The sequence below is a fragment of the Gallus gallus genome, chromosome 25 (assembly GCF_016699485.2).
Source record: "Gallus gallus isolate bGalGal1 chromosome 25, bGalGal1.mat.broiler.GRCg7b, whole genome shotgun sequence".
Classification (NCBI taxonomy): Eukaryota; Metazoa; Chordata; class Aves; order Galliformes; family Phasianidae; genus Gallus; species Gallus gallus.
In genome coordinates, this window is record NC_052556.1 from 2,944,524 (window position 1) to 2,967,015 (window position 22,492).

The following is a 22,492-nucleotide window of genomic DNA, read 5'->3' on the forward strand; positions in this document are numbered from 1 at the left end:
AAGAGCTAATTACTGGGGGGTTGCCCTAACCCCCCCAATAAATAAGGCCCTGAAGTGAGATGGGGCCCCTGTGGTGCCCTCCCAGTTCTCAGCCCCCACCCTACCCCCAGGGCCACCCCTTGCCTATCCCCTACCCCAAATGGTCCCCCATTTCCCACATCTCACCCCCATACCCCAAAGGCCTCCCCCAAAACTAAGACTCTCCCCTCCCGTTACCCCCGTGATCCCCTCCTATCCCTTCGCTGTCCCCTCTCTGTTCCTCTGTCCCCACTCAAGATGGCGGCGCCTCCTCACACCCCCTTCTGCCCTCACCCAATATGGCGGCAGCACCACAATGCTCTGAAATAGCGATGAAGTCAACGCCCCGTGCTCCGGATGTGCCCGCCCGCTTGCCCTCATCCAATATGGCTCCGCGTTGCCCGTCTGTCCCTATGGGCCTGAAGGCAGCGAGATGAGCGTGGCCCGGATGTGGGCGGGGATTGAGGAGGGAGGGGAGACAGGGATGTGACGTCGCGCCGGAAGTGACGTCGCTCCGTCAGCCGCCTGCAAGCGGGGAGAGGAGCGGACGGAGCCAACATGGCGGCGCCGAGCGAGGCCCGGCCGTGAGGGGAGGGAGCGCGGGGCTGGGCATGGCGGGGGCGGCCTAGGGGGAGCCTCGGCGTTACCTGGGCCGCCTCTCCGCTCAGCACAGCCCTGTTGCGGTGGGAGGCAGCGCTCGAGAAGCGTCGGCCGGGTGCCCGGGGGATGGGGGCCTAACGGGGCCCGGCCCTCGGAGCTGCGTCGTGAGGCGGCCGCGGGGTCTGTGGGAGGGGCTGAGGCCTCGGGGTGAAACTGAGGTACAGGGCGGGACGAGGTTAGACGTAGTGGGTCTGCGGACGCCGCTCAGCCCCGTTGGGGTGCCTGGGGGTCGCTGTTAGGGAGGCGCAGAGCTCTCTTTTAGGGCTGAGTTCTCGAGGGGGCCCCTCTGCAGGTAGAAGGGCGCCGGAGGAGGGCATTGAGGGCTGTGGGGACGGCGTGAGCCTGGCTCTAGGCCTGTAGTCCCCTTCGGAATCCCTTTTGTTGACCTTTTTTTTCCTCTTCTTCTTTTTTTTGGGGGGGGGGAGGGGGTTTGCAAATTTTGTGAGCAAAACCAATTTTCTGGAGGAGCTCTTGGGGAACAAACAGGTTTAAAGCTGCCTGCCCCTCACTTGGTTGTGCTGCTGAGGGAGGAATGGGGATTTGGGATTGAGAAGGTGTTCGAAGGAGCAGCGTGAGGAGCACAGGGTTGATACAGGACATCAATAAATTATTATAGAGTGAAGTACGGATTTAAAAAAAAGAAAAAGAAAAAAAAAAAGTTTGGGTGTTGGAGTTGCTTAAAAAAATACAAAAAGACTGTTTGGTGGCTTCTGGAAAGTCCACCGTGGCGAGAGGGCCACCAACGCTGGAAGTGTGGCTTCCTGTGACAAGAGCCATACGTGAGCCACGCTGTAGGGCTATAGGTGACCCTGCTGGGGCACTGTGTTGAAGAAATCTGGGAGAAAAGGGGATAGGGGACTTCAGAGAGATCCGTGCTTGGATTCACATCGGAGCAGATACACGCAGAGCAGAGGAGCTCCTCATTAAGGTTGGTTTTCGTGCACGGGTTTAATTTCTTAATGAGCCCATGAGTCACCCATCCCTCAGCTGCACAGAATGATGGTGTTGGGTGTCACGTCCTGTCCAGAAGATTCTTTTCTTGGTCCTTGACATTGGGCACCTGTGGCTGTGGGTCTGGGTGTGAAGTTTGGGGAGGGTGGGAGAAGCCTGGAAGAGGCTCCTCCAGACCCATTGTGTTTTTGCTGATAGAAATGCCAGAATTGGTCAGTTTGAGGTGCCTGGATGTGAGCCAGGTTCTAGCTCCAGCTCGGGTTTCCATGGCTGAAGCTGTTGCATGCCACTGTGTGCTCGTGGGGCTTCGTTCCCCCCCCCCCAAAAAGGGGGTTAAAAAAGTGAATGTTCTGGTTCTTTCCACGTGGTTCTGGTTTCAATTCTGCCTGAAATGACTGCGTGTGCAGGGGCTGTGCCTTCCAGATGTCAGCTGTCCCAGACTTTGCCCATGTCAGTTCCAAGTGGTTCCACCCCTTCTGCTCTGTGCTATGGTCATGCATGCCATGCTGAGCCTTTAGTGCCTCTCCTTTGAGGTCCTTCCCTCCCTCAGGCCTGGCCTCACCTTAAGCATTGGTCCCTCCCTCAGGGTCTGCTTTGCTGTGGGGGTCTGTTCCCATCCTGGGGACACACGGAGCACTGTGACGTTGTGTAGTCCCAGCAGCCCTGTGCTGCAGCAGTGCGTGAAATCCTATGGCTGTCACTTCTCCAGCATTCCTCGCATCACTGCTTATGCTTAGGGGGATTTAATTACAGTAAAACAATCTAAAATCAGTTCTTCCCCAAGCAGTGATGCTGACAGCGAGCCCTGTGACCTGGAGTGGGGCTGTGGTTTTGGTGGCCCTCCAGTAACACTCGCAGTGAGGGCGGTGTGACTGCAGTTCTGCGTGGGGCTGGGACCCATTCTGCTTGCTGTAGTTTTGGAGCTGTGGTTTTGGGATCATTTAAAGACCCGCAGATAGGCTTAGGCTCGCTCTCCTGATGTGGATGCAGAATGCTGTGGGGTAGAGGTGAGAAAACCCACAGAGAGAGTGGCCGTGACTCGGTCTCCTCTCCGCTTGGTTTATCAGGAGCTGTGATTGTCTGCGTTTTCCTAATTCCATTCGGAGTTGAACCTTGGAGTTGACCCCCTGTGGGTCCCATCCAATCTGGGATCCTCATTGACAGGCATTATCCTGGAGCTGCTTTGCCAGCTCACTGCCTGCCCTCCTGCTGCTGTTTGGGGCAGTGCAACGTTGGACACATGCAGGAATGGGCTGCTGGGTTGCTTTGGGGCAGGCAGAGCTGGGAGCTGGGGGCAGCCCGCTTTGTTTCCAGCCACAGATCTTCCAAAGGTGTCTGCACCTCGCAGGGAGGAGCAGCTCCGACCCCATCCACATGCCCTGCCAGCTGTTCCCATTCGCCTCCGCTCGCAGTGCCACCATGATGAGACACAGGAAGCTGTGATGCTGTGGTATTACCTCCAGCAAAACTCCTTTGGGGAACTGATTTTTATTGCTTTTCCCTGCATGACTTTTGCAAGGCTACAGTGCTGAGAGGTGGTTTTTGTGGCAGGGCATTAACTTCCCTGAAATCCGCGGGGTGAACAAGAGGATGGACAAGCCAGGCTTGGGGTGAGCGACTGCAGAGTGCATTGTAGGCACCAGGAGCTTGTTTTTCCTGTTCACCACAAATTATTTTAATGATCTTCCATGCTTGACAGCCTCCTTCTGCCTGCATGGTGTGTGTGGGCCGGTTCCTGGGGACAACATCGGCGTGCAGCATGCACATCTGTTTGCTCCCCAAGTGGCTCCGTGGGGTGAACCATCCCCAAAGCAGCAGAGGTGCGTGGAACTGAGACCCCACACCTCTTTGCTGAGAGGTGACCTCGAGTTGCTGCCCCCCAGAAGCTGTCTCAGGCCTCACTGCTGGGCACCTCTCCTTGGGAGGATTTGAGGTTTCTTGCAGCCCCGGATGCCTGTCCTGTGGGTGTGAGGTGGGAGGGGAGGCAGGGAGGGATCTCTTCCAAGTCGTGGCTCCTAGAATTCCTGGTTTGAAAACAAATGTGACAACACACTGCGGTTTTGGGTGGGGCAGCTGTAAGGAGCTGCCCCTTGGGACTCCCCACTCAGAATGAGGCTTTTTCTGCTGAATCTCTCCTCCTTCAGTCTAAGCAGTGTGACATAGAACCACTTTTTTTCTTTTTCTGGAAAAAGAAATGCGATGCATTTCCCAGGTGACCGGTGTTAAATAACCCAAAGACAGCATCTGCTTAATTTCGGCTTTGGCTTTGAAACAATTCGGCCCTTCCCGACCCCAGCAGCAGAAAAACGAGTGATTCCCAGGGAACGGTTTGAAGTTTGCTCTAAAAACGAAGTCCCAGAAACAAATCAGGAGAATGGGATTGCTGCTGAAGCTGCTTGGGATTTGGGCACTTCCCCCTCCCCAGTTTTTGCGTGGACCGAGGTTTGTGCCTTCCCTGCCAGGAGGGGAGGTGTGGGCTGAAACAAGCTTGGCGTTTCTAGGCAGGATTTCATAGAGAGCTGCAGCTCACCTGTGCCTGCTTCCCAGTGCCAGAGTATTTATAGGTCAGGTTGCAAAACCCAACAGCAGCAGTGAAACAGCGAAAACACCAATTAGAGTTTGTGACAGCTTCATAACCTCTGCACTCAAAGGTTTTGCAAAGCTTGGAGGAATCTTGTCTCTCTGGGAGCCACCAGGCTGCACAGGAGCTCAGTGGTAGATTTGGATTTCCTGCCCCTTTTCTGTCTGTGTCTATCAGGAACCTTTGGGGCACTGTGGGGTGAGACCAACCCGGGGGGGGAAGTTGCATGATGTTCTCTTCCTGATGGGAGCAGTCAGTGCTGCATCAGAGGCAGTTTTGCAGCGGCTGTCACTGCATGCACTTCTCATCCTGCCTCTCTGCAGCAGGGATTCAACCCGGGATCCTGACTCCTGTGTGGAGAGCTGCCCTTGGGAGCATGGAGCTCATGAGGACACACCTCAGAGTGCAGCCGTGCCACAATTAGTGTGTGGCTGCCCTGTGCGGAGAGGCTGGACTGTGCAGCAATACATCCTAAAGTGTTGGGGTGCCATCGCATGGCTTGGAGCCCCACGTCTGTGCTCTGCCGAGCAGCAAGCAGTCCGCCCCTCCCATAGGGAATCGCTTAGGTGAAGTTTTGGTGCTTGTGGCTGGTGGGGAGTGCCAGGAGTGCTCCAGGAGCAGTTTGAGGATTCATTTCATTGGCTGTTTTGGCTGTGAAAATTCAGCTTTGTCCCCAGCATGATTTCATGTTTAGATGAATCTTGGGGTGACCATGCTGATAAATGGCAAAGAACAAAACCCAAAGGTGGAGTGGCCTTGGATTAGGTAAAGTCACCCATCCTGGGGCTTCCCTGGCCACAGACCTGCCAGGATGGGGAGGGAGAGCCTGGTGCAGGCCTGACAGGGCCTGGAGCTAAGCAGGATGGGGCGTGCCGGCTGTGACAGGAGGGACACCGGGGCTGCAGCCGGTGTTGTGTGTGTCCCACTGGTGGTGGTGCCTCAAGGATTCGGAGCCCACTGTAATGGGACCGCGTGGTTTGGGGCTATTACCCTGGGCTCTGGTTTGGGATCCCAGCAGAGGAGGGGATGCATGGCTGAGATTTGGGGGTTACACTGAGGCACAGCGGAGTGGCACAGCGGTGGGGACAACCCTGGATGGGGAAACTCAACTTGGAGGATCCAAGAGTGGGATTTTCACAGAGAGAGAACAAGAGGAACTGTGTTCACCCGGTGGCCTCTTTTTGTCTTGCAGGAACCACGTGCTGGGCAGAGATGGCAGCCCTGAAACGCAGTCGTGCGCAGGCCTGGCCCGAGGAGCAGGGCGACCGTGAGCACGGGCTGTACAGCCTGCACCGCATGTTCGACATCGTGGGCACTCACCTGACGCACCGCGATGTGCGCGTCCTCTCCTTCCTCTTCGTGGACGTCATAGATGACTATGAGCGGGGCATGATCCGCAGTGGCAGGGACTTCTTGCTGGCGCTGGAGCGGCAGGGCCGCTGTGATGAGACCAACTTCAGGCAGGTGCTGCAGCTGCTGCGGATCATCACGCGCCACGACCTGCTGCCGTACGTCACCCTCAAGAGGCGACGGGCTGGTGAGTGCTCGGTCATTAGACTGTGGCCAAACGGGGGTGGTGGCAGCGTCCTGTGATTCTGTGGTCTTTGAGATGCCTTCCAACTCCAGAGAATGGAGTGATTCCATGGTTCTGTAATATATAGGATCCCTTCCCACCCAACTGTGCTGTGATCCCATGGTTCTAAGATTCTCCTCTTTCTCCTCCACTGAGACTCTCTGGGGCTTTAGGGAGAAAGCTTCTGGCCCAAAGGCCCTGTTTTTGGGGAGACGCCTTCAAGTGGCCTTTGGGTAGGGCAAGGAGGAGCTCCAAGGGCAGCATGTTTGCCTTCTCAGAAGGGACATGAGGCTCCAGAGGTGACCGATGTCCTCCCCAAGCCCGCTGCTATGCAGCACGTCATGGGGTGTTCCAAGAGGACATGCTTTTTGAGCAGAGTGCCCCAACCTCTCCCATTCAGCAGCCAGCTTTCTCTCTGGATGCAGACCTGAGCAGCGTTACTAGGCCAGTCAGACTGGGGTAAACTGGTTGGATTTTGGTCACTCATCGAGCTGTAGGCCCAGCTCTGTTCCAATTCACTATTTGGGGAACCTCACCCAGAGGTGGAGGAGCTCACTTTGTTCCACTTGTTGCAGGAGTGGTGAGGTGGCCGCTTTGGCAGGCTCCAACCTCAGAAATTTGCATTTTTTCTTATGAAATGAGGATAATTGTGCTTCCTTGGCAGTTCTGGGCTGCTGAGTCTCTGCTTTCTGCTCGCAACTGCGATGCCTGTGCTTGGGAAAGTGGTGAACACAACTATGGGCGGGCATGAAACCTTCCCTGTTTTTGGGGTGAGATGCGTGGGGCTGACAGAGGAGCACAGAGGCCACGACAAATCCTTTAACCCAGGGCAGCACAGGACAGATGCCGTCTTGGCAATGGCATCTGTCCTGTGCTGGAGAGCTGCATCAGGAGACAGAGATCGCGGAGGTGTGAGATCCTGTCCAGCCGCATTTGAATGACAGCAGCTTAAGAAATGCCCCTGAATAGTTCAGAAAATTGGTGCCAAGAGCTGCATCTGAACGAGGTTTACAGTGCACTTTGCATCGAGGGAGAACAGATTGATGGGTTGGAGGAAGTGCTGCTCGGGTTCCTGCCTCTTTCCACAGCTGTGCTTCACTGCGGTCTCATCTCTTTGTTCCTCTTTTGTAGTTGTTTCTCTGCAGAGGAGCAAAACCTCAGCCCTGAGTTAGCTCAGAGCTGAGGGAAGGATGGGAGCTGTGGTCTCACTTCCCCCACCATATTCGCTCGCAGCTGCTTCTCCTTAGCAGCCTGACCTTGGAGCCCTGGCTGCGCACATCCCGCTGCTTCAGAGCTCTGCTCTGAACTCATACAGATAACAAAGTCATGCAGATAACACTATCTGCTATTCCAGCTTGGAGGTGTAGGCAGGGGCATTGGCATGGGGCTGTCCTGGGGACTGACGGTGTCAGAGTGGTCCATGCTGAGCCTGGGCTGTGCTGGTAGCTGTGGAAAGGGACACAGACAGCCTTTCCCACACAGCACAGTGTTATTTCTGAGCTCTAAAATGAATTTATTTCCCAAGAGTGTTATCTGAGGAACAGCTTTTTGCAGTGGGGTGTCAGGGGGACCATGAGTGTCACTGCTGGGGCTGGGAACTGCATGGCTGCAACTTTGGGGGTGGTATTTTGGTTTTTTTTGTTTGTTTGTTTGTTTGTTCTGCTTTGTTTTGGAAAGGAAATGGTCGTGAAGTTCTTGGGCTTAAGAAGGATGCCGTGGGGAAATCACCTATGGGAAGTCATCAATGGAAATCATCAGGGGGATCTGTGTGTGCAACGCTTTGTGCTGCTGCCTGCTGCTGTCTGTAGGTGAATCCTAATGAGACAATCCCCCCCACCCCGCTCCCCTCTCTGGCAGTGTGTCCGGACCTGGTAGACAAGTACTTGGAGGAGACCTCCATCCGCTACGTGACGCCGCGGGCTCACAGCACTGCAGAACATAGCCTCGGCCACCCCCACAAATCAGGTGAGGACCTGGGCCTTGGGAATGCACTGGGATCTGTGTCTGAATTCCCCTGTTTCCCTGATAATGGGGCAGAAGCTGGTATGTGAACTGTGGCACTGATAACAAAAGGGCCATACCCACCTGAGAACCACCCCCAATCCAATCCTTAGCTCACACACAGGTTCTCCGCAGCACTGTCCCAGCAGAATCTGGCCCTGGTGTGACTGTGTCCCTTCACATTAGTGGTGCCTTTCCCCATCTATCACTGTCACCTCATCCCAGTGATGCAGGCTGGGTACTACCTGGTGCTGATAGCAAGTTTTACCAGTGCCCAAGTGTCACCTTGAGCGACCGGGGAATAACCAAACGAGGATTTTGGTGTCCCTTCCCATTTTGGGGAGCAGCTGCAGTCAGGCCATACTCCAGGTTCACCCTAGGATGAAATCAACGCTTAAGAACGCACCAAAAGATTTCCACAGATTTGGGGGGGGCTCTTCTGCTCCCTGTGGGGGAGGTGCTTTTGGGGCTGCCCTTGGTCTGCAACTCTATGGGCTGTGGAAGGAGCAAAGCCCCCAGCCCCAGGTTTGGGCACCGCGGGGGCAGCACACAGCTCTGGGTCCCTGCTCTGAGCTGCCCCCCAGTCCCGGCTCCTCACCTGTTTGTCCTCTGGGCAGTGCCTCCCCAGCACCCCATGGTCTGCTGTTCCTCGGCGGGGCCGCAGATCTGCACCAAGAGGCCCGGCCGCGGCAGGGCCCTCCTCAGCAGCCAGCGCAAGCGCAGGAAGTCGGTGACTCCAGACCCCAAGGAGAAGCAGACGTGTGGTAAGATCTGTGGGGGGTTGGTGGGGATCAGAGGGGGGTCTCGACACTCCCAGGAGAATGGGGACAGCATGCTGAGTGCCCCCACTCCCCACAGACATCCGCTTGCGAGTCCGAGCCGAGTACTGCCAGCACGAGACGGCGCTCCAGGGCAACGTCTTCTCCAACAAGCAGGACCCGCTGGAGCGCCAGTTCGAGCGCTTCAACCAAGCCAACACCATCCTGAAGTCCCGGGACCTGGGCTCCATCATCTGTGACATAAAATTCTCAGAGCTCACCTACCTCGACGCGTTCTGGCGCGATTACATCAACGGCTCTTTGCTGGAGGCCCTCAAGGGCGTCTTCATCACGGACTCGCTCAAGCAAGCCGTGGGGCACGAAGCCATCAAACTGCTGGTCAATGTGGATGAGGAGGATTACGAGGTTGGGCGCCAGAAACTCCTGAGGAACTTGATGCTGCAGACGGCCCCCTGACGCCCGGTGGGATCCAAGATCTTTTTTTTTTTTTCCCCTGTCTTTTTTTTTTTTTTTTCTAAAAGGAAAGATTTAAAGCCCTGCTGGACTCCCACCGGGTGCTGAGCTGTGGACCCGGTTTGCTGCAGGGAGCACCGGAGGCTTATGTGTTCTCTCACCCTTCTGTCCTGTCACCTTCTCTCTTGCTTTGTTTTCTTTTTCTCTTTTGTTTTGTATCCATTAAAAGAAAAAAAAACCAACCCAAAAAAAGTAAAAAAAAAAAAAAAAAAAAAAAAAAAAAAAAAAAAAATCCACCTGGGGTGGGTCAGCAATGGCCAGAGGGATGCTGGGACAGGGTGGGGTTGTACTGGGAGTTGTGGGGTGGCTGTGCCCTTCTCCTGCCCTTTTGTCAGTGTCCCTGTGGGCCTGGCAGTGGGGTGGCCCTGTTGTCCCCGATGCTGGAGCCCCGACCCCCCCCCCCCCCCCCCCCCCCCACTGCCTCCTCTCTGGGGTCCTCAGGAGCAGCTCCAGTGGTGTCCCCACGCTGTCCCCAGGACCATGTGCCTTTGTGTCCCCCTCCCTATGGGGTCTGGGGGGGTGGGAGGAGGAACCAGTGCTGAGGGACACATGAGATCTCTGCCTGTCCTGTCCTCCTATTGCAGCTGGGATGAGCTGGGACAAGCTGGGAGGGGGGAGTTGGCCCCAAGGCTGTGTCCTAGGGGGCCTGTTGCCTCTGCTGTCCCCCTTCAGAAGGTCCTGGGGAGATGGAGAGGAATGTTCCCCTCTCCATTCCCAATTTTGTGGTTTTCTCCTCCACGAGCTGTCCCCCTGTGAGGTGGGCACTGACCCCACAGCTGGGGAGGGGGATGTGTGGCACTTCTCCACCCCCCTCACCCCCCCCAGGTGACAGCCAACTTTGGCACAACGTGGTGTAATTTCTGTGACTTCTGTATTTTTTAAAACTTCAATATAACAGTCATATTCCCTGTGTAGCTTTCGGTTTTCTTGAAATAAACATCTACAGCAGTGCAAGGCTCTTTCCTTTGCCTCTCCACTGACAACCCCAGCACAGGGAATGCCACAAAGCCCCAGACGTGTGTTCACGCCCATGTGTTGGGGGACAAACAGAGGATCCAGCCCAGCTGTGGGTTGCTATGGGACTGAGAGTGCTGCCTGCAGCCCCACAGTCCCATAAAGGTCGGCACGGCGGTGACTCTGCACTGGGATCTCACGGCGCACGCGGCGCAGGTACTCGAGGTCAATTTCAGCGTAACAGAGCCCGGGTCCCTCACTGCACTGTGCCACCACTGCCCCCCAGGGATCTGCCACCAGCGTGTGGCCATAGGACACACGACCCTCATGGTTCCGACCTGTCTGCGCTGCCGCCACCACATAGCACTGGGTCTCGATGGCACGTGCCCGCAGCAGCACCTGTGGGGACACAGTGAAGATGAGGGTCGTCCCAGAAACAGGGTGAAAAAGAGGTGATTTTTTTTATTGGGGGGTTGGGTTGCAGTTAACGCTCACCTCCCAGTGTGCAGAGCCTGTGGGGAAGGTGAATGCTGAGGGGTAGGTGAGGATCTCAGCACCGGCGTGTCGCAGAGCCAACGAGATTTCAGGGAAGCGCAGATCGTAGCAGATGGAAAGTCCAAGCTGGTCAGGGACAAGGGGACATCAGGACAGACATGGCTTGGGGTGAGGACGGGGAATGGGCACCCCGTACCATTCCTGCCGGAGTGCTGATGGGGGGCACGATTTCGGTGCCGGGGTTGGTGAAGCTGCTCTCCTTCATGGTGACACGGCCCTCCAGCTCCACGTCACACAGGTGGGTCTTCCTGTAGGCTGCTGCCAAGCGCCCTGCGAGCAACAAGGGAGCACCGGGAGCGGGGGGACGTGCCAGAGGACCCCTCAATGGGGCAGGGCCGGGGGGGTGCTCACCTGTGGGGTCCAGCAGCACATGGCAGTTGTAGATGCGCTGCGTGCTCGGCCAGTCTGCCCTGCGCTCGTGGAAACCACCCAGGGACAGCCACACACCACAGTCCCTGTGAGGAGCAACGTGGTGTCACTGGAAAAAAGTGATGCCACCAGGACAAGCATTGTCACTGGGACAAGAAATGCCACTGGTGCGAGTTGTGCCACCAGGACAAGCAACGTCACCAGGACGAGTGGTGCCACTGAGCAAGTGCTGTCACTGAGAAGAGCGTTGTCACCAGGACAAACAGTGCCACTAGGATGAGCATCATCACTGGGATGAGCAGTGCCATCAGAACAAGCAGTGTCACCGGGATGAGTGGTGCCACCCTGGGCATCCCCATGGCACCATTACCTGGCCAGCGTGGAGTAGCGCACCATCAGGTCACCGTCCAGGCTCTCAGCCAGGCTCAGCGTTTGCGCGGAGTCACGGCCGATGTAGTCGAAGCCTTCGGGGAGGAAGACGAGGCACGCACCCCGCCGTGCTGCCGCCCGCACCAGTGCTGCGCAGCCAGAGAAGTTCTGCTCCTTGTCAGGAGTGGAGGTCACCTGGCCCACGGCCACCAGCGGCTTCGGTCCCAGGGATGCCGCCATGGCTTGGTGGCTGTGACACAGTGCGGTCAGCCCTGGGGTCGGGGTCACCGCGGTTGTGTCCCCGCCCACTGCCACCCATATGTGAATACCTGCCCAGGGGGCTCCGGGGGCCTGCGCAAAAGCGGTGCAGTGGGAGCCGGAGCACTGCACTCAGCCTGGGTAGGGGGGCACAGAGTGAGCCCCTCTTCAAAGCTGGAACCGTCCCAGGACACCCCCGGTTTGTCCCCAGGATTCTCAGGCTGCCTCTAAACCCTCAACCCACCCCAAGCTGCTCCATATTGCTCCTAGCACCCCTCCCAAATTGCTCCCAAGACCTCCAGAATGCCTCCAAACCACAAACTGCCCTCAGGTAGCCCCCCAGTTTGTCCCCAGGACCCCCAGGCTGCCCCCAAGCAGCCCCATACTGCTTCTTTGAACACCTAACAGCACCCAGGCAGCCCCAGGACCCCCTCCCCACTGTGCCTCAAAGCTCCCCCATACCCCTCCTCATACCCCAACCACCCCAAACTGTCCCAGGACCACCACGATTTGCCTCTAGAGTCCCCCAGCCTGCCCCCAACCCCAACCCACCCACAAGCTGCCCCACATTGCTCATAGGACCCCTCCATATTACCCCCAACCCTCCCCAAAAAACTGCCCCTGGGATGCCCCAAAGTGCCCCAGACCCCTCCTCACATTCTGACCTTTTCCACAGTTGTCCCTAGCACCCCCAGTTTGCCCTAGGACCCTCCAAGCTGCCCCCAGCACCCCCAAGCCACCTCCAACACCCCCCAAAATTGCCCCCAGCGCCACCAAACTGCCCCCAGCACATTTCAAACGGCCCTTAGAATCCCAAACTGCCTCAAGGACCCCACATACTACTCCAAACTTCCCTCAGGCCTCCAAACTGGCCCAGGATCCCCCCTCAAACTGCCCCCGGCACTCCCAGACTGCCCTTAGAACCCCACCAACACCTTCGAACTGCCAACAGGACCCCCTCAGACTGCCCCCTTGGCCCGTACATGTCGCGCCGGCAGCACCGAAGCGGGAGGCGGTGACAGGGGCAATGGGCAAAGTCCCCGACACCGCTGCCCACAACCAAGATGGCAGCTAACACTACCTCACCATACAGCACCGCTACCAGGCTTGACCTTTGCTAAGATGGCGCCCAGGTTGTTTCCGGTATGCACCGGAAGTGCGCCATCGCGGCGTAGGTCTGCGCCGGAAAAGAGCCCTCCCAGTTTCCGATGTGCGCCGGAAGAGGCGCAAAGCGGAGGGGGGAAGATGGCGGACAGCGTGAAGGGGCGGCCCGCGGCGGCGGGGCCTGGCGGGAAGGTGCTGACGGCGGAGCAGGTGCAGGGCGGGGCTTGGGGACGGATGAAGGAGGGCCTCGGGATCTCGTGATGACATCCCCGCGGTTGTGCACGCAGGTGGTGGCTCGGTTCAACCGTTTGCGGCAGGAGCAGCGCGGCCTGGCCTCCAAGGCGGCGGAGCTGGAGTTGGAGCTCAACGAGCACGGGTGGGGGGGAGGGCAGAGGGACACGAGAGGGTAACGGGACAAGGGGGGTGGGAGTATGGGGGGATGGGCGGGCACGGAGACATGGTGGGGGCACGAGGATATGGGGAGGGTAACAGTGAATGGGGGAAGCGCTGGGATAGGGGGAACCCCGGGGGTGTGGGTGTCACTGGGGTAGGCACATGGAGTCTGAGAGTGCTGCCTAGGGACGTGTGGAGGACACTGTAAGGGGGTGGGGACATGGAGGGGACACAAATGGGTGTGTGGTGGGGGAAGGGGGGACGCTGGAGATGTCACATGGGATGTGGGAGACACCAGGGTGAGGACACTACTGGGGGGCACTTGGGGATATGAGGGGGACAGTGATGGTGTGGGGGGGGCATTGGGTATGGGGGTGACTCTGGAAGAATGTGGAAGAATGTGGAGGGTGTATTGTTGGGTATAGGAGTGACAGTGGGGGAGTGGAAGGCACAGGGGTGGCAGTGAAGGTGCATGGGGGGGACTCCTGGGATGAGGAGGAACACTGAAGAAAGGTGGGGGGTGACACCAAGAGTGACGCAGTGACAAAAGGAGAGATGCTGGGTTGACACCGGGAGTGATGCAGGATGACGTGGGGGTGACAGGGCCCCCCCCTGCCCAACAGCCTGGTGATTGAGACGCTGCGGGAGGTGGACCCCACACGGAAGTGTTACCGCATGGTGGGCGGCATCCTGGTAGAGCGCACTGTCAAGGAGGTGCTGCCCGCACTGGAGGGCAACCGCGAGCAGGTGACTCCTGGCCAGACCTCCCCCCCCTCGCCCACAGATGCCCCCCTCCCCTCCCCAACTGCCCTAAAACTCTTCTCCCCTTTTCTCCTCCAAGATCAGCAAAATCATCGAGACGCTGAGCCAGCAGCTGCAGAGCAAGGGCCGCGAACTGAATGAGTTCCGTGAGAAGCACAACATCCGCCTGGTGGGCGAGGACGACCCCCGGCAGCCCCCCAAGGATGGCACCGAGGGGGGCAAGGGAGGCGCCGCTGGCGTCCTTGTGTCCTAGCGTTGTCCCCTGCTGTCACCTACTCTCCTTCCCCTCGTTTACTGGTTTTGTTAAATAGATGTGGGGATTTTGGGTCACAAGTGTTGTCTAGTTACGGGGTAATGGAGGTGGCACAAGCCCTGGGAGGTGGCGCTGTGGGCGGTGACAGCAGTGGCACTTTGGAGACGTCCTTGAGCTGCCCGTTCACCTGTGACTGTTGTCGGCCGCCACTTTTCCTGCACCACGTCCCTGCTGTGTCCTGGGCTGTGGGGGAGGGGCGCACTGTTACTTCTGCTGGGGTTACAGGGGACAAAAAGCCACCAGGACGTTGTCCCCACAATGTCACTTGGATTCCCGTGTCTCTCTTTTGCTGTTACTCTCCCAAAAATGTATTCCTTTGGCAGAGGGGATGTGGGGAGCTCAGTGAGGGGTGTAGACAGGGCTGGCACTGGGGCACATGGAGATGCTGGGAGCCTTGGGCACACACAATGGCACAGGGATGCAGAGACATGGGCTGGCATTGGGGGGTACGGGGAGACAGGGTCATGGAGATGCTGGGGGTGGTATGGGGGACACAGGGATGTTGGGGGACACGGGGACAACAGAAGGTATGGGGATGCTGGTAATGGCATGGGAACACAGATGGGCTGGTACTGGGGGACATGGGGACGTGTTTATGTTACAGTGGGGGGATGCGTGGCCCCAGGGCTGGCACTGGTGTGGGGGGTAGGGGGGGGCACAGCCCCGCTGAGGATATGGGGGATTGCGGGGTGAGCAGTGGGAGGGGACATGGGGGTAGCAGTGGTGGCAGTCAGGGTTCTCCCCTGTCTCCACGAGCCAGGTGAGTGCTGGTGCGTGCCGGTGTGGGGTGGGGACAGGAGGGGACGTGCTGTTGACTGTACACAGCCCACACCCACAGTGACACTGGGTGCAGCCGGTTCGCCCCAGTCCCCTGCAGTGATTGTCCCCATATAATGTGGGTGCCACCAGCTATGCCATCAGTGCCACCACCATGGAGGGGGACATAGGGACACGGATGGCCGACGTTGAGGAGGAGAGCCTGCTGGGTGCCGTGCACGGTGTCTCGGGGCCCGGTATGGCTGCGTGTTGGGGACAGTGGTGACTCCTCTTGGGGCAGACGAGGGGGTGACGGCGCAATGTCCCTGCAGTGGTGACGGCCATACGCATGGCAGGGGCAGCCATGTATGAACTGGTGCGTGTGGGGCATGCAGAGCTGGTGGGGGAGATCATCCGCCTGGAGGGAGACATGGCCACGCTGCAGGTGTATGAGGAGACCTGTATCCTTGTGGCCATGCCTGTCCTTCCCTTGTCCCCTCCTGACTCCTGTCCCCCTGACCCCTTCAGTGACATCGTTCGTTTCTGTGAGTGACCTTGTCCCCTCCTGTGCTCTCCCCTCTCTTCACTCCTGATCCCTCCAGTGACCTCGTCCCCTCCTGTCCCCCCATCCTCTCTGTCCTCCCATCCCGTCCTGTCCCTGTGTCCTGTCTCTGTCTGGCTCTGTCCCCTCCAGTTCCCTCATCCCCTCTTCTGTCCCTGTTTCTTGTCTCTGTGGTCCCCCACCTGTCCCAATCCCATCCACTCTCCCCATTCCTGTTCCCATCTCCCATCCCCTTCTGTCTTCCTTGAGTGTCTCTGTCCCCTCTAGTTTTCTTGTCCTCATCTCCTGTCTCTGTGGTTCCTATCCTGTCCCCATCCTCACATCCCCCACCCCACATCCCTATTCCCGTCACCCATGTTCCCCACCTCGTGTCCCTATCCCTATCCTCTACCCCACATCCCCTGTCTCACGTCCCCCTCCTGCTTCATGTGCCCTCTCCTGAGCTCCCCACACAGCGGGGCTGCGGGTGGGGGACCCGGTGTTGCGCACGGGTCAGCCGCTCTCGGTGGAGCTCGGTCCCGGCATCCTGGGCTCCATCTTCGATGGCATCCAGCGCCCGCTGCGGGACATTGCACAGCTGACGGGTGGCATCTACATCCCGCGGGGTGTCAACGTCCCTGCGCTGCCGCGGCACCTCACCTGGGACTTTGTCCCCAGCAAGAGCATCCAGGTGAGAACATGGGAACACTGGGGGCACACAGGGACATGAATAGAACACGGGGATATGGGGAGATCAGTGAGACATGAGGATAGGGGGACAGAGGGAGGTGAGGACTCCAGCAAGAGCATTCTGGTGGGAATGCAGGGTCACTGGTGGGATGTGGGGATATGGGGATTTTGTCCCCAGCAAGAGCATCCAGGTTGGGACATGGGGACACCCTTCTGCTCCCACTGGAGGGACTGCCCAATCCCATTTCTACCCAGTTACCCTCATGGTCACCCCGTGCCAGGTTGGCAGCCACGTCACTGGTGGGGACATCTATGGGACGGTGACAGAGAACTCACTCATCCAACACAAGATCATGGTGCCACCCCGCAGCCGTGGCACTGTCACTCACATTGCGCCACCAGGACACTACAGCGTCTCGGTAAGGGGTGGCTGATGTGGTGGTGGCATTGCATGGTGCCACTGTCCCCAAACATCCCCAAGGGCGTGGTAGTGGAGTGATGGCATCCCCAGACGTCCCTGAGGATGTGGTGGTGGTGGGCTGGTATCATCCTGTGGCACCACTGTCCACAAATGTCTCTGAGGACGTGGTGGTGGTGTGGTGGCATCCTGCTGTCCCCACATGTCCCCAAGAATGTGGTGGTGGCATCCCAACGCACTGCTGTCCCTACATGTCCCCAAATGTCCCCAAGGATGTGGTGCTGGAGCTGGACTTCGAGGGTGTGGCCGAGCAGCTGACCATGATGCAGGTGTGGCCGGTGCGGCAGACCCGGCCCGTGGTGGAGAAGCTGACAGCAAATCACCCACTGCTGACGGGACAGCGCGTGCTGGATGCTCTTTTCCCGTAGGGATTGGGATGGGATGGGAGGGGGATGGGAATGGGATTGGGGTGGGGATGAAGACAAGATTGGAATGAAATTTGATGGGGATGAAATGAAATGTGGAGGGGAATAGGAAGGGGATATGGATTGGGATAGGGATGGAATTGGGGGATGAAAGTGGGGATATAGGTGGGGGGAGACTGGGGGATGAGGATGATGGACTCAGGTGGGAACTGGAGACATGAATAGGGGATGCGGGTAGGGATCGGGGGATGGGGGTAAAGAATGGGACAGAAGTGGGGATGAGGGAGAGGAGTGGGGACGGAATGGTGGCGAGACAGGGATGGAGATAGGGATATGGGACGGGGGATGTGAGAAGAGGGAACAGGAATATGGGATTGAGCTGGGAAGAGAGGTGGGTGATAGACAGCAATGGGCATGGGAATAGGGAATGGATAGGGGACAAGGAGGACAGAGATGAGAGAGGGGATGAAATAGGGATGGAGATCAGTATGGGGACGGGTGGGGGCAGGATGGAGTTGGGGATGGGAACGGGTGTGGAGAGGGAGTGGCCATGCAAGGGACCGTCACCAGGTGCGTGCAGGGTGGCACCACAGCCATCCCCGGTGCTTTCGGCTGTGGCAAAACCGTCATCTCACAGTCCCTGTCCAAGTACTCCAACAGCGACATCATCGTCTACGTGGGCTGCGGGGAGCGCGGCAATGAGATGTCTGAGGTGCTGCGGGACTTCCCTGAGGTGAGCGCAGAAACACGGGGACGGTGAGGGGACAGCGGGCCAGGTGGTGCCAACAGTGGTGCCATCAGAGGGGCCAACAGGGCCAATGAAGCAAACAGTGCTCAATGAGACCAACGGTGCTAATGGTGCCTCTCACAGCTCACCATGGAGGTGGATGGGAGGACGGAGAGCATCATGAAGCGCACCACGCTGGTGGCCAACACCTCCAACATGCCAGTGGCCGCCCGTGAGGCTTCCATCTACACTGGTAGGCAACAGGGGACAATGACAGTGACAGCAGTGGCTCTGCTGCTGGTGCCACCCTGTGCCCTACCTCCACCGTAGGCATCACGCTGTCTGAGTACTTCCGCGACATGGGGCTCCATGTCAGCATGATGGCCGACTCCACCTCCCGCTGGGCCGAGGCATTGCGGGAGATTTCCGGGCGCTTGGCTGAGATGCCGGCGGGTGAGAAACTGAGCATCCCCAACGTCATCCTGTTGTCACCAGACATGGGCGCCAGCATCACTGTGCCGCCCCGTGCCCTACAGACAGTGGGTACCCCGCCTACCTGGGCGCCCGCCTGGCATCCTTCTATGAGCGTGCGGGGCGGGCGCGCTGCCTTGGGTCCCCCCTCCGTGAGGGCAGCGTCAGCATCGTTGGAGCGTGAGTGTCACCAGGAGGGGACGCTATGGGACCACCCCATCCCGCTGAATGTGCTGCACCCCACAGAGTGTCACCGCCTGGAGGGGACTTCTCAGACCCTGTCACCTCAGCCACGCTGGGCATCGTGCAGGTGAGCTTTGAGTTGCCCACAGATCCCATATTTGGTGTTCTCCAAGGATCCCATATTTGGGGTTCCCCATGGATGTCCTGTTCTGTTTTCCTCATGGGTCCCGTATTTGGGATTCCTCATGGATCTCATGTTTGGAGTCCCTATGGATCCCATATTTGGGGTTCACATGTTTCTCATATCTGGGGTTCCATGTGGATTGCAGATTTGGTTTTCCTCATGGCTCCCATACTTGTGGTTCCCACAGATCCCATATTTGGGATTCCCACAAATCTCATATTTGGGGTCCCATGGATTCCCTATGGACCCCCATGCCAACTCCCCCGGTCCCACAGGTGTTTTGGGGTCTGGACAAGAAGCTGGCACAGCGCAAGCACTTCCCCTCGGTAAACTGGCTGATCAGTTACAGCAAGTACTTGCGGGCACTGGAGCCCCACTACGAGCAGCTGCACCCTGAGTTCCCTGCGCTGCGCACCCGTGCCAGGGAGATCCTGCAGGAGGAGGAGGATCTGGCCGAAATTGTGCAGCTCGTGGGGAAGGTGGGGAGGTGGGGGGTGGGACTGGGGTTGGAATGGGGTTGGGTGGGAGTGGGGTGGGGATTGGGATTGGGATTAGGATGGAGTGGGGATGAGTTGGGGAGGGGAAGGGAATTTGAATGGAATGGGATTGGGAAGGGGATGGGGATTGGGAAGGGGATGAGATTGGGTAAGAATGGTATGGGATGGAATTGGGACAGGAATGGGATGGAAATGGGATAGTATAGGGTGGAATTCGGACAGGGATGGGGTGGGAAAGGGATGGAGGTGTCATGAGGTGGGAATAGGACGGGGATGGGATGAGGATAGGGATGGAATGGGATGGGGAGGAGATCTGCGGTGTGGGGATGAGATCTATGGGACGGGGATGTTGCCTTCCTCACAGGCATCCCTCGCTGAGGCTGACAAGGTGACACTGGAGGTGGCCAGACTCCTCAAGGATGACTTCCTACAGCAGAATGGCTACTCCTCCTACGACAGGTACCGTGGCTCGATGTAGCCCACCTGTCCCCACGTCCCAGTATTCCCGTGTCATCCCCATGCCACTCCCATGTCCCCACACCACTCCCACGTATCCACACCACCTCCACAACCCCAAGCCACCTCAATGTCCCCATGCCACCCCGATGTCCCCAAACCCCCATACTGTCTCCACATGCCCATGTCCCCAAACTCCCATACTGTCTCCACATGCCCATGTCCCCACATCCCCATGCCATCCCCATGTCCTCATGTAACCCCCCACATCCCCATACCACATCCATGCCACTGGGACAGCCCCATGACCCTATGCCATCCCCCTGTCCCCACATCAAACCCACATCCCCGTGTTCCCACATCCCCATACCTCATCCATGTCCCCATGCCACCTCCACGTCCCCATGTCCCCATGACACCTCCATGTCCCCACACCCGCACACCACCCCCACTTCCCCTTGGGGTCCCCCCACCGCCCCCCAGGTTCTGCCCCTTCTACAAGACAGTGGGGATGCTGCACAACATCATCACCTTCTATGAGCTTGCCCGACATGCTGTGGAGGCCACTGGGGCTGGCGAGCGCCGTGTCACTTGGGCAGCCATCCGTGAGAACCTCGGGGACATCCTGTACCGGCTGAGTGCCATGAAGTTCATGGTGGGAATTAGAAGGGGCAGGGGGAGGGTCACTTATAGGGTGTCAGGGGGCATTTATAGGAGGTTGGGGGATACCTGTAGGATGTCACTTATAGAGGTTTGGTGGGACACTTTTAGGGGGTCAGAAGTGTCACTTGTAGAGGGTTGGGGGACCCTTATAGAGGGTCACTTACAGGGTGGCGGAGGGGGGGTGCTTATAGTGGTCACTTATAGGGAATTGGGAGTACACTTACAGAGGGTTAGGGGGCGTTTATAGCGGGTTAAGAGGTCACTCACAGGGAGTCAGGGGACACACAGAGTGACAGTGATGCTGCCCCTCCCTTCCCTCCCCCCAGGACCCGGTGAAGGACGGCGAAGCCAACATCACAGCTGCCTTCACGCAGCTCAACGAGGAGATGCAGGCGGCCTTCCGCAACCTGGAGGACTGAGGGTCCCCCCCAGACCCTCTGCTCCAATAACCCCCTCACCCCAATAAACCCCCACCCCAATCACCCCCCACCGACATCAGGATTGGTCTTCAGGGTCCCATTTGTCCTCATAGAATGGTCTGGGTTGCAAAGGACCACAATTACCACCCGGTTTAAACCCCCCTGCTGTGCGCAGGGTCGCCAACCACCAGACCAGGCTGCCCAGAGCCACATCCAGCCTGTCCCCATGTCAGTAAGCAATTCTTTCTTTGTTTACCACATTGTGACCTGTTCCTTTCATGAGTAATTCAGACTGGTTTAAAGCACCTGTGTCTGCTATTGCCTTTCCCTACAACATTCCTTTCCATTATACACAAGTATTTTGTATTGGAGCATCGTTTTCATTATTCAATTTGCTTGGTAATTGGATCTTGGTATGCGAATATTTAGAAAGAATGTAATGAATGCTGGCAAAAATTAAAAGCAACATCAGTTTGATCATTTAAAGCAGATATTCACAAGTTTGGAGAAGTATTCCTTTGTTTATTTCGGTTTTTTGTCTTTATTTTTCCCCTCCTCTCCCAACTTTCAGCGATCAAAGATAGAACGACTCCCCGGGCTCTGCGCTGCCAGCCGGCCTCAATCCATGGCAGTTGTTCTTTCCGCGGCCTCTGCTGCCACCACGTGGTCGAACCACGAAACTGCACCTGCTGATGTTCGGCGCCGACGGCAGCCCCACTAAGGCGCACGAAAAGGTCGCGCATGCGCAGTGCACACCAGGAAAAGGCGCATGCGCAGTGCGCTCAAAGAAATGAGCATGCGCAGAGAGCTCCAAAGACGGCGCATGGGCCGAGCCACCCAAAGCCCCGCATGCACCGTACAACACCCAACAACCGGCGCATGCGCACTACGCCCGCCCGGAGAATGCCTTTGGAAAATATGACATAAAACCCGAAAATACTACATTTACAAACCAAAAATGACATTTTCCCCCGAAAATCACGTATTTAATCCAGAAAAAAAACCGCGCAGTGCGAAAATCCGAAAATCACGCATATTCTCAAAAAAAAAAAAAAAAAAAAAAAAATCCAGAAGTCCCATTTAGCCTGAAATTCACGAAATTTCATCCCACAAAACCCCATTTAACCCGAAAATCACGCGTTTTCTCTTCGGAAATCCACAATTTTAAAAAAATGACGAATTTTCTCTACGACAATGACCCATTTAAAAAAAAATCTTGCATTTTCTCTTCAAAAATTCCCAATTTAACCCGAAAATCACGCATTTTCTCTTCAAGAATCCCCCATTTAACCCGAAAATCACGCGTTTTCTCTTCGCCAATCCCCCATTTAACCGAAAATCACGCGTTTTCTTTTCGCAAATCCCCCATTTAAGTGAAAATCACGCGTTTTCTCTTCGCTAATCCACCATTTAACCGAAAATCATGTGTTTTCGCAAATCCCCCACTGAAGCGAAAATCACGCATTTTCTCTTCGAGAATCCCCCATTTAACCCGAAAATCACGCGTTTTCGCAAATCCCCCATTTAACTCAAAACTCACACATTTGCTCTTCGAGAATCCCCCATTTAAGTGAAAATCAAGCATTTTCTCTTCGCAAATCCCCATTTAACCCGAAAATCACACGTTTTTTCTATGCAATTCCCCCCATTTAACCCGAAAATCACGCATTTTCTCTTCGAGAATCCCCCATTTAACCCGAAAATCACGCGTTTTCTCTTCGCAAATCCCCCATTTAAGCAAAAATCACGCGTTTTCTCTTCGCAAATCCCCCATTTAAGCGAAAATCACGCGTTTTCTCTTTGAGAATCCCCCATTTAAGCGAAAATCACGCGTTTTCTCTTCGCAAATCCCCCATTTAAGCGAAAATCACGCGTTTTCTCTTTGCAAATCCCCCATTTACCCGAAAAT

The 22,492-nt window shown here is 57.0% G+C and overlaps 4 protein-coding genes across 16 annotated transcripts; 3 read left to right on the forward strand and 1 right to left on the reverse strand.

Annotated features, from left to right (window-relative positions):
- The first annotated feature begins 1,531 nt into the window (after nt 1-1,531).
- On the forward strand, nt 1,532-10,030 carry LOC121107542 (death effector domain-containing protein). Its single transcript, XM_040652432.2, has 5 exons — nt 1,532-3,449; nt 5,403-5,747; nt 7,641-7,748; nt 8,402-8,548; nt 8,643-10,030. Exons 1-5 carry the CDS (start codon nt 3,344-3,346, stop codon nt 9,017-9,019), a joined length of 1,083 nt encoding a protein of 360 aa, XP_040508366.1. The 5' UTR covers nt 1,532-3,343; the 3' UTR covers nt 9,020-10,030.
- Nucleotides 9,929-12,723, reverse strand: LOC121106470 (deaminated glutathione amidase-like). Of its 9 annotated transcripts, none has more exons than XM_004948398.4 (7): nt 12,663-12,723; nt 11,653-11,718; nt 11,325-11,573; nt 10,937-11,040; nt 10,722-10,855; nt 10,526-10,651; nt 9,929-10,429 (listed from the first exon to the last, which is right to left on the reverse strand). In XM_004948398.4, exons 1-7 carry the CDS (start codon nt 12,668-12,670, stop codon nt 10,151-10,153), a joined length of 966 nt encoding a protein of 321 aa, XP_004948455.1. In that variant the 5' UTR covers nt 12,671-12,723; the 3' UTR covers nt 9,929-10,150. The 9 variants fall into 9 exon arrangements, with proteins under 9 accessions (XP_004948455.1, XP_003642751.1, XP_024999205.1 ...); XM_003642703.6 differs by lacking the exon at nt 12,663-12,723 and adding an exon at nt 12,565-12,593; XM_025143437.3 differs by lacking the exon at nt 12,663-12,723 and adding an exon at nt 12,565-12,593 and having other exon boundaries at nt 11,653-11,755.
- Nucleotides 12,724-12,804: 81 nt separating this feature from the next.
- On the forward strand, nt 12,805-14,173 carry PFDN2 (prefoldin subunit 2). 2 transcript variants are annotated; one of them, XM_004948403.5, is made up of 4 exons: nt 12,805-12,895; nt 12,973-13,061; nt 13,702-13,825; nt 13,920-14,173. In XM_004948403.5, the coding sequence occupies exons 1-4, from the start codon at nt 12,827-12,829 to the stop codon at nt 14,091-14,093; spliced, it is 456 nt and encodes a 151-aa protein (XP_004948460.2). In that variant the 5' UTR covers nt 12,805-12,826; the 3' UTR covers nt 14,094-14,173. The 2 variants fall into 2 exon arrangements, with proteins under 2 accessions (XP_004948460.2, XP_040508379.1); XM_040652445.2 differs by having other exon boundaries at nt 12,805-12,877.
- An 896-nt stretch (nt 14,174-15,069) lies between these two features.
- Nucleotides 15,070-21,074, forward strand: LOC776719 (V-type proton ATPase catalytic subunit A-like). 4 transcript variants are annotated; one of them, XM_025143435.3, is made up of 14 exons: nt 15,070-15,166; nt 15,242-15,370; nt 15,927-16,141; nt 16,422-16,559; nt 16,831-16,982; nt 17,554-17,716; nt 17,855-17,963; nt 18,041-18,163; nt 18,247-18,361; nt 18,428-18,491; nt 18,824-19,027; nt 19,410-19,504; nt 19,985-20,156; nt 20,491-21,074. In XM_025143435.3, exons 1-14 carry the CDS (start codon nt 15,085-15,087, stop codon nt 20,581-20,583), a joined length of 1,854 nt encoding a protein of 617 aa, XP_024999203.1. In that variant the 5' UTR covers nt 15,070-15,084; the 3' UTR covers nt 20,584-21,074. The 4 variants fall into 4 exon arrangements, with proteins under 4 accessions (XP_024999203.1, XP_046760013.1, XP_040508357.1 ...); XM_046904057.1 differs by having other exon boundaries at nt 15,242-16,141; nt 16,396-16,559; XM_040652423.2 differs by lacking the exon at nt 19,985-20,156.
- The last annotated feature ends 1,418 nt before the right edge of the window (nt 21,075-22,492 follow it).